Source organism: Hypanus sabinus, chromosome 28 (assembly GCF_030144855.1).
Source record: "Hypanus sabinus isolate sHypSab1 chromosome 28, sHypSab1.hap1, whole genome shotgun sequence".
Taxonomy (NCBI): domain Eukaryota; kingdom Metazoa; phylum Chordata; class Chondrichthyes; order Myliobatiformes; family Dasyatidae; genus Hypanus; species Hypanus sabinus.
In genome coordinates this window covers 3,126,655-3,148,615 of record NC_082733.1, presented here as the reverse complement: position 1 = coordinate 3,148,615, position 21,961 = coordinate 3,126,655, and the positions used below count along the sequence as shown (strand labels likewise).

Here is a 21,961-nt window from a genome sequence, read left to right as displayed (position 1 = left end):
GCTCACATCTTGTGGACCTAAAACTATACTTGGGAAGGATGAATGCACATTTGTCTTAATTCAGCACTGACAATAAGGTTTGTTCTTCCACTAAGACTTACACAATAAACCTCCAAATACCCCTCAATGAATTTATTTAAGATTCCACAAATAAAAAAAACTGACAAAGGATGTGAAGGACTGCATAAAAACCATGGGAAGGGTATATAGTGAGCAGAAGTGAGTGGGAAGCTTTTAAAATCCACCAAAAGGAAACTAAGGAAATTATAAGGGAAAAGATGAAATATAGGGCAGATGAGCCAATAATACAAAGCAGGATACCAAACGTTTTTATTCCAGTTATATAATGAGTAACATGGAGGACCATTGGAAAATGATGTTGGTGAGGTAGTAGTGGGGGTAAAGAACTAGCAAATGAACTTAATAGGTGCTTTGCATCAGTCTTCACTGTGGAAGACACTAGCAGTCTGCCAGAGGTCCATGAGTGTTAGGGAGCAGGAGTGAGTGCCATTGCTCTTACAAAAGGAAAAAGTGCTAGGCAAACTGAAAGGGCTGAAAGTGGATAAGTCACCTGGACCAGATGGACTACATCCCAGAGTCCTGAGAGAGGATGCTGAAGAGATAACTGATGCATTGGTCATGATCTTTCAAGAAGCATTTGATTCTAGCATGGCCATTGAGGACTGGAAGATTGCAACTGTCACTCTAGTTGAAGAGGGAGGAAGGCAAAAGAAAGTTAATTATAACCCAGTTACCCTAACCTCAGTGGTTGGGAAAGTGTTGGAGTCTACATTAAGGATGAGGTTTCGAGGTACTTGGAGATGCATGACAAAATACGTCAAAGTCAGCATGGCTTTTGTCTGACAAATCTGTTAAGAGTTCTTTGAGGAGGTAAAAGACAAAGTGGACTAAGGAGAGGCAGTGGATGTCAATTATCTGGATTTTCAGAAGCCATTTGATAAGGTGTAACACGAGGTTGCTGAACAAGGTAAAATCCTATGGCTTTACAGTTTAAGATAGAAGCATGGATGGGCGGAATGACTGATAGGCAGGAGGCAGCAAGCAAGAATAAAAGGGGGCATTTTCTGGTTAGCAGCCAGTGAAGATTGATGCTCCTCAGGGGTCAGTATTGGGACCGCTGCTTTTCATATTGTTTATCAATGATTCAGATAATGGAATTAATGGCTTTAAGGCAAAGTCTGCAGATGATTCAAAGATAGGTGGAAGGGTGGGTGGTGCTGAGGAAGCAATGCGATTGCAGCAGGACTTAGAAAAATTAGAAAAATGGGCAAAAAAGTGGCTGATGAAATACAGTGTTGGGAAATGCATGATAATGCAATTTTGGTAAAAGGAACAATAATGCAGACTATTATCTAAATGTGGAGAAGTTTCAAACATCAGGTGAAGAGGGACTGAGGAGTTCTCGTGCAAGACTCCCAGAAGATCAATTTACAGATTGAGCCTGTGGTAAAGACAACAAATGCAATGTTAGAAACATAGAAAACCTACAGCACAATGCAGGCCCTTCGGCCCACCTATCCAGGATTCTCTTAAAAGAATCTATCATATTCGCCTCCACAACCATTACTGGCAGCCCATTCCACGCACTCACGACTCTGAGTAAAAAACTTACCTGACATCTCCTCAGAACCTACTTCCAAGCACCTTAAACCTGTGCCCTCTTGTGGCAGCCATTTCAGCCCTGGGGAAAAAGCCTCTGACAATCCACACAATCAATGCCTCTCATCATCTTATACACCTCAATCAGGTCACCTCCCATCCTCTGTCACTCCAAGGAGAAAAGGCCGAGTTCACTCAACCTGCTTTCATAAGGCTTGCTCCCAACCCAGCAACATCCTTGTAAATCTCCTATGTCACAGCAGCTTTGAGCATCCTATTGACTCCGACCCCAAGATCCCTCTGATCCACCACACTGCCAAGTAATATTTTCTACCATCATATTTGACCTACCAAAATGAACCACTTCATACTTACCTGGGTTGAACTCTATCTGCCAATTCTCAGCCCAGTTTTGCATCCTATCAATGTCCTTATGTAACCTCTGACAGCCCTCCACACTATCCACAACACCCCCAACATTTGTGTCATCAGCAAACTTACTACCCCATTCCTCCATTTCGTCATCCAGGTCATTTATAAAAATCATGAAGAATAAGGGTCCCAGAACATATTCTTGAGGGACACCATTGGTCACTGACCTCCATGCAGTATATGACCTACCAACAACCACTTTTTGCTTTCTGTGGGCAAGCCAATTCTGGATCCACAAAGCAATGTCCCCTTGGATCCCATGCCTCCTTACTTTCTCAATAAGTCTTGCATGGGGTACCTTATCAATTGCCTTGCTGAAATACATATACATCTACTGTGCTACCTCCATCAATGTGTTTAGTCCCATTCTCAAAAAATTCAATCAGGCTCATAATACATGAACTGCCTTTGCCAAAGCCATGCTGACTATTCCTAATCATATTATGCCTCTCCAAATGTCCATAAATACTGCCTCTCAGGATCTTCTTCATCAACTTACCAACCACTGAGGTAAGAGTCACTGGTCTATAATTTCCTGGGCTATCTCTACTCCCTTTCTTGAGTAAGGGAACAACATCTACAAACCTCCAATCCTCTGGAACCTCTCCTGTCCCCATTGATGATACAATGATCATTGCTAGAGGCTCAGCAATCCCCTCCCTTGCCTCCCACAGTAGCCTGGGGTACATCACATCCGGTCTCGGTGACTTATCCAACTTGATGCTTTCCAAAAGCTCCAGCACATCCTTTCTTAATATCTACTTGCTCGAGCTTTTCAGTCCGCTGCAAGTCAGCACTACAATCACCAAGATCCTTTTCATATAACCATATATCAATTACAGCACAGAAAAAGGCCATCTCGGCCCTTCTAGTCCATGCCGAACACTTACTCTCACCTAGTCCTACTTGCCCTGCACTCAGCCCATAACCCTCCATTCCTTTCCTGTCCATATACCTATCCGATTTTACTTTAAATGACAATACCGAACCTGCCTCTACCACTTCTACTGGAAGCTCGTTCCACACAGCTACCACTCTCTGAGTAAAGAAATTCCTCCTCGTGTTACCCTTAAACTTTTGCCCAACTCTCAACTCATGTCCTCTTGTTTGAATCTCCCTTACTCTCAAAGGCTTTACTGAAGTCCATATAGACAACATCCACTGCTTTACCCCCGTCAACTTTCCTCATAATCTCTTCAAAATTTTCAATAAGATTTGTCAAACATGACCTTCCATGCACAAATCCATGTTGACTGTTCCTAATCAGACCCTGTCTGTACAGATAATTATATATACCATCCCTAAGAATACCTTCCATTAATTTACCCACCACTGACATCAAACTGACAGGCCTATAATTGATAGGTTTACTCTTAGAACCCTTTTTAAACAATGGAACCACATGAGCAATACGCCAATCCTCCGGCACCATCCCCGTTTCTAATGACATTTGAAATATTTCTGACAGAGCCCTTGCTATTTCTACACTAACCTCCCTCAAGGTCCTAGGGAATATCCTATCAGGACCTGGAGATTTATCCACTTTTATATTCCTTAAAAACGCCAGTACTTCCTCTTTAATTGTCATAGTTTACATAACTTCCCTACTTGTTTCCTTTATCTTACAGAATTCAATATCCTTCTCCTTAGTTAATACCGAAGAAAAATTGTTCAAAATCTCCCCCATCTCTTTCGGCTCCACACATAGCTGTCCACTCTGATTCGCTAAGGCACTAATTTTATCCCTCACTATCCTTTTACTATTAATATAACTGTAGAAACCCTTCAGATTTGTTTTCACCTTACTTGCCAAAGCAACCTTGCATCTTCTTTTAGCTTTTCTAATTTCTTTCTTAAGATTCTTCTTACATTTTTTTATATTCTTCGAGCAGCTCATTTACTCCATGCTGCCTATATTTCTTGTAGATATCTCTCTTTTTCCTAACCAAGTTTCCAATATCCCTTGAAAACCATGGCTCTCTCAAACTTTTAACCTTTCCTTTCAACCTAACAGGAACATAAAGATTCTGTACCCTCAAAATTTCACCTTTAAATGACCTCCATTTCTCTATTACATCCTTCCCATAAAATAAATTGTCCCAATCCACTCCTAAATCCTTTCACATCTCCTGAAAGTTAACCCTTCTCCAATCAAAAATCTCAATCCTGGGTCCAATCCTATCCTTCTCCATAATTATATTGAAACTAATGGCATTGTGATCACTGGACCCAAAGTACTCCCCAACACATACCTCCGTCACCTGACCTATCTCATTCCCTAACAGGATATCCAATACTGCCCCTTCTCTAGTCAGTTCCTCTATGTATTGCTGCAAAAAAATATCCTGCACACATTTTACAAACTCCAAACCATCCATCCCTTTTACAGTATGGGCTTCCCAGGCTATGTGTGGAAAATTAAAATTTCCCACAATCACAACCCTGTGCTTACTACAAATATCTGTTATCTCCTTGCAAATTTGCTCCTCCACTTCTCGCTCCCCATTAGGTAGTCTATAATACACCCCTATAAGTGTTACTACAGCTTTCCCATTCCTCAATTCCACTCAAATAGCCTCCCTAGACGAGCCCTCTAATCTATCCTGCCTGAGCACTGCTGTAATATTTTCTCTGACAAGCAAAGCAACACCTCCCCCTCTTGTCCCTCCGATTCTATATCACCTGAAGCACTGAAATCCAGGAATATTTAGTTGCCAATCACACCCCTCCTGCAACCATGTTTCACTAATAGCTACAACATCATATTTCCAGGTATCGATCTCATTAGATTGAACCCTAAGCTCATCCACCTTTCTTACAATGCTCCTAGCATTAAAGTAAATGCATTTAAAAATTTTTCCACCTCTTCCTCTCTGTTTATCTCTAACAGTACAAAAAACTTTACTGTCTTCTTTCTCTTCCTTCTCCCATATATCTGTTCCTACACTCTGGTTCCCCTCCCCTCTCGTATCTAGTTTAAATCCACTGGAGCCTCTCTAGCATACCTACCTGCAAGAATATTTGTCCCCCTCCAGTTCAGATGTAAACTGTCCTGCTGGAACGGGTCCCACCTTCCCTGGAAAACTGCTCAATTATCTATAAATCTGAAGCCCTCCCTCCTGCACCATGTCTTCAGCCACGTGTTGATCTGCACTATCTTACTATTTCTAAACCCACCTGCACATGGCACTGGTAGCAATCCTGAGATAGTTATCCTGGAGGTCCTGTCCTTTAACTTGGCACTTAGCTCCCGAAACTCGCCTTTCAGGACCTCCTCACTCTTCCTACCCACGTCATTGGTTCCTACACGGACCACGACATCTGGCTGCTCACCCTCCCTCTTGAGAATACTGAGAACTCAATCCGAGATATCGCAGACCCTGGCACCAGGGAGGCAACAGACCATCCAGGATTTTCAATCTCTTCCACAGAACCTCCTATCTGTCCCCCAACTATCGAATCCCCTATCATTACTGCTCTCCTCTTTTCCCTCCTTCCCTTCTGGGCTGAGGGTCTGTAACCAGAGTGCTGTGCCTGTCCCGTGACAGCACTTTCCTCACCTGGTCGGAGGTCACACCACCAGCCAGTCAACATTTCGCCCCTCCCAACTAATCAATGCACACCTAACCATTTGCCACCTTAATTGGATTAATCTGTCTAGCACCAAGCCGTTGGCCCCCTGACCTATAAAAGGTGCTACATGTGCTTGGCTTGCTCTCTTTTGCCATCCTCGAATGAGCACCCTGCTTCACTCCAGGTAAGGTGTGCACTGAATAGGATTGTGGGAGCGTTTATTATTGTCCCTTTAGCAAAGAGCCGTGCTTGCCCAAAGCCAAGGGGGGGGGGGGGGGGCGGCAAGTATTGTAGTTACTTTTCCCGCTTGTATGTGTACCTATACTCCGTTCCCATACTATTGTATTGTACTGTAGACCCAACTTTTCCCACACTCCTCTATTCTAAGTGCATTTGTACTGTAGCTACTTGTGTTGCTCCCAAGCTTTTTTGTTAAAACTGTGTCCAGAGCTCTTGCCTTGAGACCCAAAGAACCTTTCTCATTTCCATCACAACAGGGTCCAGTGTCGGTGCCAGAGACACAACCACTGTAACTTGTCCCTGGTAGGTCATCCCCACCAACAGTATACAAAACAGTATACTTATTATTGATGGGAACGGCCTCAGGGGTGCTCTGCTCTTCCCGTCTACTCCCTTCCCTCTCCTGACAGTCATCCAACTACCTGTCTCCTGACTATGGCTCCTGTCTATTTCTGCCTCTGCCTCCCAAATGATCCAAAGTTCATCCAGCTCCAGTTCCCTAACATGGTTTGTCAGGAGCTGCAGCTGGATGCACCTTTTGCAGGTGTAGTATCAGGGACAGCTATGCTCGCCCTGACTTCCCACATACTGCAAACGGAGCACTCGACTGCCCTAACTGCTGCCTCCATTACCTACTCCTAATCTAATTAGATTAATTAAAGGAGCTTACCCAGCCTTACCTCACCTGGAGTGAAGCTCATACTCAGCCTCTGCTCGCTTTTTAAATTCTCCCGCTGCCTCACGCGCTTGCGCAGTCTAGCCTCTTTGCCACGATCAGTTAAAAACAAACAGCTTCTCTCCTAGCTTCTTTTACCTCTTCCCTCTCCGCCTCTTGCTGCGACTTTTCCATAGTGAATACTGGAGCAAAGTACCTCTGCTATTTCCTCTGGTTCCATACACACTTTCCCACTATCACATTTGATTGGTCCTATTCTTTCATGTCTTTCATCCTCTTTCATCATTCTTTCATCCTCTTGCTTTTCAGATAATTGTAGAATGCCTTGGGGTTTTTCTTAATCCTGTCTGCCATGGCCCCTTCTTGCTCTCCTAATTTCCTTCTTAAGCTCCTGTTAGCCTTATAATCTAATGTTAGATCTCTAACATTACCTAGCTCTCTGAACTTATTGTAAGTTTGACTAGATTTACTACAGCCCTTGTACACCACAGTTTCTGTACCCTACCATAACCTCCCTGTATCATTGGAACGTACCTATTCAGAATTCCACACAAATATCCCCTGAGCATTTCTTCCGTACCTTTCCCTGAGAACATCTGTGTCCAATTTAAGCTTTCAATTCCCTTTACTCCAATAAAATGCTTTTCTAACTTGTCTGTTGCTATCTCTCTCCTACGCTATTGTAAAGGAGATACAATTCTGATCACTATCTCCAAAATGCTCTCCACTGAGAGACTGGACACCTGACCAGGCTCATTTCCCAATACCTGATCAAGTACAGGCTCTCCTCTTGTAGGCTTATCTACGTATTGTGTCAAGAAACCTTCCTGAACACACCTAGCAAACTCCACCCCATCTAAACCCCTTGCTCTTGGGGTTTAATCGATATTTGGGAAATTAAAATCTCCCATCACGACAACTCTTATTATTACATCTTTCCAGGATCTGTTTCCCTATGCCCATCTGCTCCAGCCTAAAAAAATGCCCAGTAGAGCATTTCAGGATGTATACTGTACACATTAACTTGTACTTTTGGAACTTTGAACTTTTGTCATTGGAGAGAGTCCAGAAGAGGCTCACGAGGATGATTCTGGGAATCAGTAGTTTAACATAGGATGAGCGCTTGGCAACGCTGGAATTTAGAAGAATGTGGGGGGGATCTCATTGCAACCTACTGAGTGTTGAAAGGATGAGATAAAGTGGATGTGGAGAAGATTTTTCCTATGGTAAGGTATCCAGAACTTGAGGGCACAGCTTCAAAATTGAGAAGTGACCTCTTAGAACAGAGGTAAGGAGGAATTTTTTTTTGCTAGAGAGTAGTGAATCTGGAATACTCTGTCACAGACTGCAGTGGAGGCAAAGTCTGTGCGTATATTTAAGGCGGAAGTTGATCGTTTCCTGATCAGTCAGGGCATCAAAGGATATGGCGAAAAGGCAGGTGTATGGGGTTCGGCGGGATCTAGGATCAGCCGTGATGAAATGGTGGAGCATATTCGATGGGCTGAATGGCCTAATTCTCCTCCTAAGTCTTATGGTCTTATGTGCAAATCTGCACAGAGTATTTCATGCATTTATTAGCAAAAAGAAACAATTTGACAAATGAATTTATGGAATTGTAACTAAAATCATAATTGATAATTTAACAGATGTATATTACTGCTAGACTATATCAGAAATACACTAACACACCAGTATGTTCTACAGTTTGATTTGGTAATGTCATTTATAATACCTGGCAAACAAAATGTAACTTGAAATACTGTACTAACAGCTAAATAGCAATGTTTAAATCAAAACTTAGTTCGATATACATGATATCTTGGTAAATGGTTGGAAGCAGCGGTGAAGGGTGGTGCTGATCGCTACTCCGATTCCAACCAACTTCATTGCATGGGGATTCTTGGAATCAAAGTCCAATTCAGGTTACTTTATGAGATTCTAAAAGACCATTATATAGTATTAAAAATATTAAAACTGTATTAATAGCATTTACACTCAAGACCAAAAAGACCCTGTCTTTAATGTTCTGTTAAACATACTACCAAAACTTAAAGTTTCATTCAAAATTAGCTACACATTGGAAAAAGCTGCCCTCCATAAACAGATTTACAACAGTATCCAGGATAAAGGCATTTTGATGCAATCCAAATAAATCAAAAACAAAATAACTTCTACTTTAACAAAGCCTAAATTCTGTTATCATTACTGCAATTCAAAGCAAGAACACTTGAAGGAAATTTCAATTTGGTTAAATTTGCTTAGAGCCTGGTATTCTAGAGATAATAAGATTTTGTTTGAAATTATAATAACTAGACAGTACCTGTCTGCTGGCTGGCGTCAACCAGCAAAACAATTTTTGATCTATTTTCAGGACCGGAGGCACTGCTTTCCTTCTGAACAGCCACACTTCTAACCAGAGGTTTGCTGGTTCGCAAAATCTATACAAATACAAGAAATGGGAAGTATTGGCATCTTTGTAAGTAGAAAGACAATCATTTAGCTACCCAACAATAATTTTATTATTCAAGTGTCTAAATTACACAGTTTAGGACAAAGCTAGTTAGAATCTGAAATCTATCAAAGATGAGATCACCTCAGATGGATTTGAAGTAGAATCCTACAAATGGTAATATCCAAAATTAAGGGAGGGATGCAAAAACTATAATGGTGTATATGTTTAATATACATCATTTTGGCCTTGTGTAAAACTACACATACAACTAAAAATACAAGCAGAGCCTTTCAAAACTCTGCAGCAGGCTTGAGATATCACAGGTCGTTAGACATTTGGTAAAGCTCAATGAAAATGAGTGAGGTTTGAATGGAGTGGGCTGGGCAGGGACATGTATTGAGCCAGGCTCTCTGGCTTGAAAGTGGGGTGGGGAAGAAGAAAGAGAAGAGAGCATTGGTAATAAGGAATTCAATAACAAGGGCATAGACATGAAATTCTGTGGACCTGAGACACCCAGATGGTATGTTGCCTCTGAAGTTGCCAGGGTCAGCAGCATCTCAGATCGAGTCTACACCATTTTAAAGGGAGAAAATGAGCAGCCAGAATTTGTGGTATTATCTTGACACTAATGATATAGGTAGAAAAAATAATGGAGTTCTAAAGAGTTATTGGGAGTTAGGTAGGAAGCAAAAAGGACCTCAAGGATAGTTTTTTTTCTGCATTGCTGCCTGTGCCTATGCCATGTGTCAGGGCTAGTATCGCATGATTTGGCAGATGTATGTGTGGCTGAGGAATTGATGTGGAGGGGCAATTTCTTCTGGAAAGGTATTAACTGCACATAAAGAACAGGTTACATCTGAACTTGAAAGGGACCAATGTTCTAGCAGGGAGGATTTAAATTGGTTTGCAGGTCAATGGGAATCAGACAGATAGATCAGAGGATGAGGCTGTTAGCATGCAGGTAAATATAGTATGAAAAGAGAGATGGAACAGCAAGGCAAAATTGCAGTCTGTAGGAAGGTTGACTGAAATGTGTCCATTTTCATTCAAGTATCAGGAACAAGGGTGGTGAATTTAGAGAACAGGAATGAAAATATTATATAGTGGCCATTACAGAGACTTGACCGTCACAAGAGCAGGAATGGCTGTTTTTCATGTTTTGGGGAGTAAATGTGGCTAAGGAGTTTGTATAGGAAGGAGGGCATAAGATATTTGGATCATTGGGCTTACTTCCAGGGAAGGTGGGACCTGTACAGAACAGACAGTTTGCACTCAAACTGGCAGTGGACAAATATTCTGACAGGAAGGTCAGTTAATGTTGCACGGTGGGTTTTAAACTAGTGTTGCAGGGTGATGGGAACCAAAGTGCCAGAATAATTAGTGGAGAGATTGTGGAGGCAGATTTAGGAAGACCTCAAAGTTAAGAATCAAAAGATCGAGCATGGTGCGACTAGAGTCCCGAACTACTTATATTTCAATGCAAGGTATTGTTGGAAAGGCGGATACTAGTGCTGAAGATGAGGTAGCTGATTTACAAACAGAGGAAATGTGTAGTGAGGAGAGGCTGTTGAAAGGGCAAAATTGCAGTCAACAGGATGAGTTGCAATGTAAAAGGTAGACAAAATTAAGAACATACAGCACATTACAAGCCCTTCAGCCCACAATGTTGTGCCAACCCTCAAACCCTGCCTCCTATATAATCCCTCCATATTCCTGCCTAGTAGTCTCTCAAACTTCTCTAGTGTATCTGCCTCCACTACTGACTCAGGCAGTGCATTCCACACACCAACCACTCTGTGTGAAAAACCTTCCTTTAATATCCCCCTTGAACTTCCCTCCCCTTACCTTAAAGCCATGTCCTCTTGTACTGAGCAGTGGTGCCCTGGGGAAGAGGGCACTGTCCACTGTCTATTCTTCTTAATATCTTGTACACCTTTATCATGTCTCCTCTCATCATCCTCCTCTCCAAAGTGTAAAGCCCTAGCTCCCTTATTCTCTGATCATAATCCATAGTCTCTGAACCAGGCAGCATCCTGGTAAATCTCCTCTGTACCCTTTCCAGTGCTTCCACATCCTTCCTATAGTGAGGCGACCAGAACTGGACACAGTACTCCAAGTGTGGCCTAACCAGAGTTTAATAGCACTGTATCATTACATCGCGTCTCTTAAACCCTATCCCTCAACTTATGAAAACTAATACCCCATAAGCTTTCTTAACTACCCTATCTGCCTGTGAGGCAACTTTCAGGGATCTGTGGACATGTACCCCCAGATCCCTCTGCTCCTCCACTCTACCAAGTATCCTGCCATTTTACTTTATACATTTTTACTTTAAGGGTGAATACAGGACTAAAAGGTGTTGGGCGTGAATGCACGCTGTATACGGAATAAGGTAGATGAATTTGCAGAACAGTTGCAGATTGGCAGATATGATGTTGGAGGCATCACTGCATCATGGCCGAAATATTATAGTTGGGAGCTTAATGTCCAAGGATACACACTACTAAAAGGACAAGCAGGAAGGCATAAGGAGTGGTATTGCTCTGTTGGTAAAAAATGAAATTAAATCATTAGAAGAGGTGACATAGGGTCAGAAGGTGTTGAACCATTGTGAATAGAGCTAAGAAACTGCAAAGGTAAAAAGCCCCTTATGGAAGTTGTATACAGATCCCCAAACGGTAGTAAGGACGTGGCCAACAAGTTATAACAAGAGATAGAAAATGCATGCCAAAAGGGCAATGTTATATTAGTCAGATAGATTAGGAAAATCAGGTTGGTAGTGGATTCCAGGAAGGGGAATCTCTGTAGTGCCTACAAGATGGTTTTCTTTAAGAGCAGCTCATGGTTGAGCTCACTAGAAGATCAGCTATTTTGGATTGGGTGTTATGCAATGAACCAAAATTGATTAAAGAGCTTAGCATTAAAGAACCCTTGTGGGAAAGTGATTCACCTTGAAATTTGAGCAGAAGCTAAAGTCAGATGCATCAGTATTAAAACATAGAAAATCTACAGTACATTACAGGCTCTTTTGGTCCACAATGTTGTGCGGACAATGTAACCTACTTTAGAAGCTACCGAGAATTTCTCTACCGCATAGCCCTCTATTTTTCTGAGCTCCATATATTATCGGAGACTCTTAAGAGGCCTTACTGTATCCGCCTCTAGCATTTTTGCTGGCAGTATATTCCATGCACTCACCACTCTGCTTGAATTATAATGTTAAGTATTAGAATGGGTAAAGGGAATCTCAGAGGCATGAGAGAGGTGTTGGCCAGAATTGATTGGAAACAAACACTGGCAGGATGATGGCGGAGATTTCTGGAAGCAATTCAAAAGGCACAGGATATATACATCCCAAGGAAGAACTCTGATGGGAAGATGACACAACTCTGGCTAATGAGAGAAATCAAAGCCAACATAAAAGCCAAAGAGGGGGCAAAAACTAGTGGGAAGTTAGAGGATTAGGAAGCTTTTAAAAACCAGTGAGCAACTACAAGTCATTAAGGTAAAGATGTAAAACAAAAGTAAGCCAGCCAATAATATTAAAGTGGAAACCAGAAGTCTGTTCAGAAACATAATGGACACCAAACCACTGGAAAACCATGCTGGACAGGTAGTCATGGGAAACATCGAGATGGTGGATGAACTGAATTTGTATTTTGCATCAGTCTTCACTGTGGAAGACATTAGCTGTGTGGTGGAAGTTCCAGGTACCAGGGGTCATGAAGTGTGTGAAGTTACCATTATTAGAGAAAAGGTTCCTGGGAAACTGAATCTGAAGGTAGATAAGTTACCTGGACTAGAGGGTGTACACGCCAGAGTTCTGAAAAGGTGCCTGAAGAGATCCAGAGGCTTGATCTTTCAAGAATCACTGGATTGTGGAGGGAGGCAGAAGGAAAAAAAACTATAGGCCTTTTAGTCTGACCTCAGCAGTTGGGAAGACGTTGGAGTCAATTGTTAAGGATACTTGGAGGCACATGATAAAATAGGCCACAATCAGCATGGTTTCCTCAAGCGAAAAATCTTGCCTGATAAATGTGTTGAAATTCTTTGAAGAAATAATAATAAGCAGGATAGACAAAAGGGAAACTGGTTAACGCTGTGTCCTTGGATTTTCAGAAGACCTTTGATTAGGTGCCACATATGAAGCTGCTTAACAAAGCTATGAGTTCATGGTATTACAAAAAAGATTCTAGCATGGATAAAGCAGTGGTTGATTGACAGGAGGCAAACAGTGGGAATAAAGGGAGCCTTTTCTGGTTGACTGCCAGTGATTAGTGGGGTTCCACAGGGGTCTGTGTTGGGACCAATTCTTTTCACGTCATATGTCAATTATCTGGATGATGGAATTAATGGCTTTGTTGCAAAGTTTGCAGATGATATGAAGATAGGCAGGGGGCAGGTAGTTTTGAGGAAGTAGAGGCTACAGAAGGACTTAGATGAGGAGAATGGACAAAGAAATGGCAGATAGAATAGTGTCAGGAAGTGTATGGTCATGCACTTTGGTAGAAGAAATCAAAAGTTTGACAATTTTCTAAATGGAGAGAAAATACTAAAAACTGAAGCGCAAAGAGACTTGAAAGTCCTTGTGAAGTTTGAGTCTGGTGAGGAAGGCAAATGAACTGTCAGCATCCATTTTAAGAGGACTAGAATATAAAAGCAAGGATGTAATGTTGAGACTTTATAAAGTACTGGTGAGGCTTCACTTGGGAGCCATTATGGGCCCCTTATCTTAGAAAGGATGTGCTGAAATTGGAGAATGTTCAACTGAGATTCACGAAAATGATTCCAAGATTTTTGTGCACTTTATGCAGTCCAGTGTAGATCTGTAGTCTAGTGTAGCTTTCTCTGTGTTGCTTTTTTTATTACGTAGTTCAGTCTAGTTTTTTGTATTGTGTCATGTAACACCATGGTCCCGAAAAACTGTCTCATTTTTACTAGGCACTGCAGTTATGGTCGAAATGACAATAAAAGTTGACTTGACTTGAATGGTTTGTTATACGAAGAGTGTTTGATGGTTCTAGGCCTACATTCACTGGAATTAAGAATGAGGGGTGACCTCATTGAAACCTATCGAATGGTGAAAGAAATTGATCAAGTGGATGTGGAGAGGATGTTTCCTGTGCTGGGAGAATCTAAGACCAGAGGACACAGCCTCAGAATAGAGGGAAAGTCCTTTTAGAATGGAGGAGAAATTTCTTTAGCCAGAGACTGATGAATCTGGAATTCTTTGCCACAGGTAGCTAGGGAGGCTAAGTGTTTATATTTAAGGGAGAAGTTCTTTATTGGTCAGAGCATGAAGAATACAAGGAGAAGGTACAAGATTGAGGCTGAGAGGCCTCTTTATTATTTGAGATGAGGAACAAAGGATAAGAGATGACTTGATAAAGGCATAGACTGAGTGGAGAGCCAGAGACTCCCCTCCACCCAAAGGTCATATTGGAGGACAGTCTTGGGGGGGGGGGGGGGGGAGAGAGATGTCAGAGATGTATTTTTTTTAAAACAGAGCACTTGGTAGTGAAATGCCCTGCTGGGAGTGCTGGTAGAGAAGTGAATGATTGGAAAATGGAGGGCTATGTAGGAGATCTTAGTGTAGATTAAAAAGTCAGTACAAGATTATGAGCTAAAAGGCCTGTGCTGTTCTGTAATGTTCTATGTTCCATATGGCAAGAAAGGCTTAGAATTGGCATGGTGTTTTGTTTCTTGATCAGATAACTTTGTCAAAAGTTCATAGACGAATAAACAAGACATTTGAGTACTTACAAACTATTACATAGCAAGTGAACAACTGGGGACAAAAAGATGAAGTAGCTTTTGAACAATGTATGCAAAACATAAATGGAAGCACAGTCATTTTGGCCTGTTGCAAATGGAAGTTAGGTATTTGTTGATAATTTGAGATGTCCACCTATGTACTTATAGAAGCCATGTAATTTTTCTCATTTTTCTAACTCACTCAAGAACATGCAATAGAACCATTTGAGCTATTTTTCTTCTCAAAATCTAAGGAAAATAGTTAACATTTCCCAGAGTGATGACAAATAAATGCTACAAGATGGACATAAACATAATGCCTTGTTGCCCACCATGACACTGAACCCTATTTCCACTGTTTCTGTCTCTCAGTTTACTTCTTTAGCAAGGAGTTTCCACCCCATACCGATTACCCCTTCTCCCGTCTTCAGCCCTCTTCCTGGACACCCCACACTGGTCTATCATCTGCTCTGGACTTTTTCAGTCCCAACTGCTGATGAGACGTCAATTGTTTTGACTTCAGCACTCCACTCCCCAATTCTGACCTCAATCCTACTGAATGCTGTGCTCTCCATTCCCTCCACACTAACTGTAACATCACTGTCAAACCCGCAGATAAAGTGGGGGATGTAGTAGACTGACAGACTGACTGCTGCCTTGCTGAGGCCCAGAGACAACTCTCACACACCTGCTTGAACAGGATCCCACTAAAGAACACCAGGCCATTGTCTTCTACACCATCACTGACCTTATTAGCTCTGGCCATCTCCATCCACTGCCACCAACCTCATAGTTTCAACAGCCTTCACCTCCCATTTCAACCTCCTACCCAAGATCCACAATGCTGCTTGTCCAGGTAGACACATTGTTTCAGCTTCTTCCTGTCCCACTGAACTCATAACTGCATACCTCAACTTTGTTTTATCCCCCCCAGTTCAGTCCCTTCCCACCGACATCCATGATACCTCACACGCTCTTGATCTTTCAATAATGTCAAGTTTCCTGACCCTCACCATTTTTTTCTCACTATGGATACATATCCAGTCCCTATACACTTCCATCCCCACCAGGAAGGCCTGTTTCTTTCTGGATACCAGACCCAACCAGTTCCCCTCCACCACCACTCTCTTCCGTCCACTGGAACTTGGCCTCACTCTCAATAATTTCTCCTTTGGCTCCTTCCATTTCCTTCAAACAAAAGGTGTAGCCATGGGCACTCACATGGGTCCCAGCTGTGCCTGCCTTTTTGTCAGCTATGTGAAACAGTGTATGTTCCAAGCCTGCACTGTTCTCTGTCCCCCCCCATTTTCCCTATGCTACACTGACAACAGCATTGCTGCTGCTTCCTGCACCCATGTGGAGCTCATTGACTTCATCAACTTTCCCTCCAACTTCCACCCTGTCCTCAAACTTAGCTGGTCCATTTCCAACACCTCTCTCCCCTTTCTGAATCTCACTGTCTCCATCTCAGAAGACAGCTTAACCCACGGACTCTCACAGCTACCTGGAGAATACCAGGTAGGAAGTTCAATTGTTAGGTATTAATATTGAAGTAGTAAAATGGATTCAGCAGTGGCTGGATGGGAGATGCCAGAGAGTAGTGGTGGATAACTCTTTGTCAGGTTGGAGGCCGGTGACTAGTGGTGTGCCTCAGGGATCTGTACTGGGTCCAATGTTGTTTGTCATATACATTAATGATCTGGATGATGGGGTGGTAAATTGGATTAGTAAGTATGCAGATGATACTAAGGTAGGTGGCGTTGTGGATAATGAAGTAGGTTTTCAAAGTTTGCAGAGAGATTTAGGCCAGTTAGAAGAGTGGGCTGAACAATGGCAGATGGAGTTTACTGCTGATAAATGTGAGGTGTTACATTTTGGTAGGAATAATCCAAATAGGACATACATGGTAAATGAAGAATGCAGTGGAACAGAGTGATCTAGGAATAATGGTGTATAGTTCCCTGAAAGTGGAATCTCATGTGGATAGGGTGTGAAGAAAGCTTTTGGTATGCTGGCCTTTATAAATCAGAGCACTGAGTATAGGAGTTGGGATGTAATGTTAAAATTGTATAAGGCATTGGTAAGGCCAAATTTGGAGTATTGTGTACAGTTCTGGTCACCGAATTATAGGAACGATGGCAACAAAATAGAGAGTACAGAGAAGATTTACTAGAATGTTACCTGGGTTTCAGCACCTAAGTTACAGGAAAAGGTTAAACAAGTTAGGTCTTTATTCTTTGGAGCGTAGAAGGTTGAGGGGGGACTTGATAGAGGTATTTAAAATTATGAGAGGGATAGATAGAGTCAACGTGGATAGGATTTTTCCATTGAGAGTAGGGGAGATTCAAACAAGAGGACATGATTTGAGAGTTGGGGGCAAAAGTTTAGGGGTAACATGAGGGGGTAGTTGTGTGGAATGAGCTTCCAGTAGAAGTGGTAGAGGCAGGTTCGGTATTGTCATTTAAAGTAAAATTGGATAGGTATATGGACAGGAAAGGAATGGAGGGTTATGGGACTAGGTGAGAATAAGCGTTCAGCACGGACTATGAGGGCCGAGATGGCTTATTTCCATGCTGTAATTGTTATATGGTTAATACCTCCTCCAGCCCTGTTACTTGTAAAAACACCATCCCTTTCTCTCAATTCTTCAGCCCTGTATATCTTTCACCAATTAACTTCCCAGCTCTTTACTCCATCCCTCCCCCTCCTGGTTTCACCTAAACCTTGTGTTTCTCTCTCCCTTTCCCCCCAACTTTTAAATCTACTTATGTTCTTTTCTGCAGTCCTACCAAAGGGTCTTGACCCAAAATGTCGACTGCTTTTTGCACGGTTGCTGCTTGGCGTGCTGAGTTCCTCCAGCATTTTGTGCGAATTGCTTGGATATCCAGGATTTGCAGATTTTCTCTTATCGTTTTTTAGTAAAGTGATGGGAAAAAGTGTGGGGGGAGATCTCTCTCTCTCTCTCTCTCTCTCTCTCTCTCTCTCTCCCCTGGATGAACTCAGCAGGCCAGACAGTCGACATTTCAGGCCAACCCTTCATTAGGACTGGGGAAAAAAGATGAGAAGTTAAAGCAAGGAGGTGGGGAGGAGGTAAATTGCACTACTTAGTATGTTACATACCCCGTCGGTATCTTGTAACTGTCTTATAACCATGATATAATTGAGTATCTGGTGAGCATGATGTAGTGGTCTTGTGATGGTGGGGTGATGTAATTTCCTGCCAGTGAGGTCACATTTTTTTTTTCCCTGCCAGTGAGAGGTCATGTGATGGCCTGTTCCCACAGGTATAAAACGGCAAAGCCTTGCTTCGATGCAGGTCAGTTTGTTGTTTGATTCGTCAGTTACTCTGTTATGCTGCGTATTCGTCTCATGACGCAGTTTCGTTTTAAAGTGGAGTTTTACTTTCTATTGTAAGTTGTGCTGGCAGTTTTTAAAACCACTGCCAGCTGTGATTTGGTTTCTACCTTTGCAATTCAGCTGGAGAGTGAAGATTTACCGAAGTGCAGGAACCCGAAGGATCGAGTAATGTTGGTGTCATCAGCAGTAATACAGGATCGATCTTATTGAATCCTCGTTCAGAAGGTAGTAACCTGCATCTGAGATAGCCCCTGCATTGTGAAAGCAGAAAGGGCTGGGCGCAGCGTTGTTCACCGAGGAAAAGATCAGTTCCTTAAAACCGTTTTTATTTCCTTCGTCATAAATCCTTCAGGAAAGTCTCACCTAATTGACTGTGTAAATCATTTGGACTTTTGCATTTACCACTTTCAAGAACTGTGTTCGCATTTATCACTTTAAGAACTGTTTGTGTTGCCGTATAGCAGTTAACTTCCGGTTAAGTTAGTCGTTTGTTTACTTTTCATTAGTTGTTGAGCTGAGTTCAAATAAATGTTTCTTTGTTTATAGAAAACCTGTCTCAATTCTATATTCATTGTTGCCGTATCATAACAAGTAAAATGATACAATTTTGAGAAAATTTGTTAGAATTATTAAATTATGGTTACTCATTCTCAATCCAATAGAAACGTCAGTTCAATATCTTTATCATGGCTGGCTGACTACAAATCTCAAGTGATGTTAACAAGCCACGATAATCACAAATGTAATATGTATATCAAATTATTTTATTAGAAACAAGTTTCTAATGGAACTGTGTCCTTGTCATTTTTAATCAGCATTTACACAAATTCAATTGCTGGGATGGAAAAGGGAAAAGAGTTATATACAAGGATTTTTAATGTATTCCACCTTTGTTCATTCATCACCTAAAGCACGTATTTTTATTGTCTTGATTCCACACAATGCTAATAAGCACACAGCAGAACAAGGAAACAAAAGAGCCAATGCGTCAGGTTAAGGGTGTCAACTCAAGTAGAATGGAGCAAAGAAAAATGCAGAGGTTATGTCTGTGAGAGGGTACAGACCAAAGATAATTATTGATTCAGAAGCAAACATTCAGAGCCTGAACAGGAAAGTTAAATAAATTGAAACAAACAAGTGCAAACACATTTGACATGAAAACAAAAAGGAAAATTAACTGATTTAAAAAAAAAATTCAACACTAAACCAGTATTGGTTACTACACTATAGGATAGGGTAGAGCAGGTGCAGAGAAGATTCACAGTATGTTGCCTGGAATGGAGTATTTCAGTTACAAGGAGAGATCATGGTTGAAGTATTCAAAGTAATGAATATAGACCAGAAGGTAACTTGCCCCCTTCAAGGTAAATAAAATGGGAGAACACAAATTTAGGGAAAGAACAAAATATTGAAAGGGAATCTAAGGATTACATTGTTTCCACCAAAGAGTGACCACAAGATCAGGCCACTAGTGCTATTGAGTCAGCTCTGCCGTTCCTTAATGGCTGATTTATTATTCCTTTCAACCCCATTCTTAGGCCTTCTCCCATAACCTTTGATTCCCTGACTAATCAAGAACTCATCAACTCCTGCTTTAAATATACTTAATGACGAGGCCTCCCCAGCCATTCATGTCAATGAATTGTGCAAAGTGGGAATCTCTTTTTTTAAAAAAAAAACATAATGACCATATTATAAATACTGAGCCAGTTATTCTGTTGCTTTATCGGGAAATACGAACCATCCAGGAAGATAGTAAGGAATGAGGTAAATGGACAGGTATTACAAATCGTTCAGCGAGAAAGGTGGAGATGGAAGATATACTGGGGTGCTAGAAACAGATCAGTCCTTTTGGAATGCACAATCTGCATGTCTAGTTATGGAATCTCATTCAGTTCAGCAGAAATTATGGTGAATAGTCTGTTTGGGTGGTAAAGTGGTGATACATACCTGCAAAAGGTGGTGTAAGGCATTCCTTCTCTCTGTTGGCCTGCAGGTTACCCTTGTGCAAGGTATATCACCTGCATAAGCCCATCTCATCACCCCCCCCTCCCCGCCAAACCTCGATCAGGGTCACTTGAAGCCACGGGAGCAAGTGGTAGGTACGCAGCCACTGATACCAGCCAGACAATCTCTGAAGAGTATTGACAATGGCTGGGATCACCCATCTTGTAAAGACACTGCCCAGAAGGCAACGGCAAGCCAATTCTGAGAAAAATTTGCCAAGAACAATCATGGAAAGACACACGTCATATGACACGACACACAATCAACAAATGGCTCAAAGACAAGAGAAACTTCTATCTTTTTTTAGGTTTGGAGAGGGGATGAGGACAAATGCAGGAATCATACAGAGTGAGAGTGAGAACCCCATTAACAATAAAGGAAATAGGAATACATCTTAAATGTTCTGGTATGGAAATCATCACAGCAGATGCAATAGAGAAACTGCGAGTACAGAATCTGAATAAAGAAGTTATGGTTGAGATAGCTTTGGAAGTTGTTGCGCTCAGGTTATTACCATATTCCAGACCAAGATCACAAGAAAAAGGAAAGTCTAAGAGGGACAATGGGGAAGAGCAGGGTGGAAATTAGTAAAAGGTCATGAAAAGGAAGTTCAGAGTCCAGATGAATATCACTGCCATATATTGTGAAATTTATTGTTTGCAGTCACACATTGTAAAATATAATAATGAAAACTATAAATCTCACTAATCTTACTTCACTAAGATCCTGAGAGGCATGATTTATGAACATTTGGAGAAGCATAATATGATCAGCAACAGTCAGCATGGCTTTGTCAAAGGCAGGTCATGCCTTACGAGCCTGATTGAATTTTTTGAGGACGTGACTAAACACATTGATGAAAGTAGAGCAGTAGATGTCAGATTCAGTAGAGCATATAGATTTCAGCAAGGCATTTGACAAGGTACCCCATGCAAGGCTTATTGAGAAAGTAAGGTGGCATGGGATCCAAGGGGACATTGCTTTATGGATCCAGAACTGGCTTGCCAACCTAAGGCAAAGAGTGGGTGCAGATAGTCATATTCTACAAGGAGATCGGTAAACAGTGGTGTGCCTCAGGTATCTGTTCTGAGACCCCTTCTCTTTATGCTTTTTATAATTGACCTGGATGAGAAAGTGGAGGGATGGGTTAGTAAATTTGCTGATGACACAAAGGTTGGGGGTGTTGTGGGGCTGTCAGAGGTTACAGCAGGACATCGATAGGATGCAGAAATGGGCTGAGAAGTGGCAGATGGAGTTCAACCCAGAAAAGTGTGAGGTGGTTCATTTTTGTTGGTCAAATATGATGGCAAAATATAGTATTAATGGTAAGACTCTTGGCAGTGTGGAAGATCAGAGGGATCTTGGGGTCTGAGTCCATAGGACACTCAAAGCCGCTGTGCAGGTTGACTCTGTGGTTAAGGAGGAATACAGTGCATTGGCCTTCATCAATCATAGAATTCTTCAGGGTTCACAAACTTTCCAGCATCACTGTTGCTTTGAACCCAGACAGAAAACATTTCTATTGAAGCAAAAATTGAAATCAGCACGGCAGATGGAATGAACTGATGTTGACAGAAGGGTGGTACTGAGATGAACAAAGTCTCCACAAATATGCCTGTACCTTTGTGTTAACTTCTTTCATTGCTTCTATTTTCCCCCTTACAACAATTATTTAAAACTTTGCCAGTTATCTAGACAACTCGTTTCAACATGATCCCTCCATTCTCTCCAGCCCTCTCCCTCCCTGCAATTTAGTTTCTTTGTTTTTCAATCCACCATGTACGAATGTCATTTCTGTTCATCTCTCCATAGTTAGGTGCCTTATCTGCAGTGTTTCCAGCATTTATTGA

The 21,961-nt window shown here is 41.7% G+C and overlaps 1 protein-coding gene across 6 annotated transcripts in view; it reads right to left on the bottom strand.

Moving 5' to 3' along the window:
• Positions 1 to 21,961, bottom strand: part of secisbp2l (SECIS binding protein 2-like) — a 175,455-nt gene that overhangs the window by 63,409 nt on the left and 90,085 nt on the right. For all 6 annotated transcript variants that reach the window (XM_059952513.1, XM_059952515.1, XM_059952511.1 and 3 more), the window contains one exon: positions 8,862 to 8,979. In XM_059952513.1, coding sequence (XP_059808496.1) covers positions 8,862 to 8,979 — 118 coding nt within the window. The remainder of the gene's footprint in view (positions 1 to 8,861; positions 8,980 to 21,961) is intronic.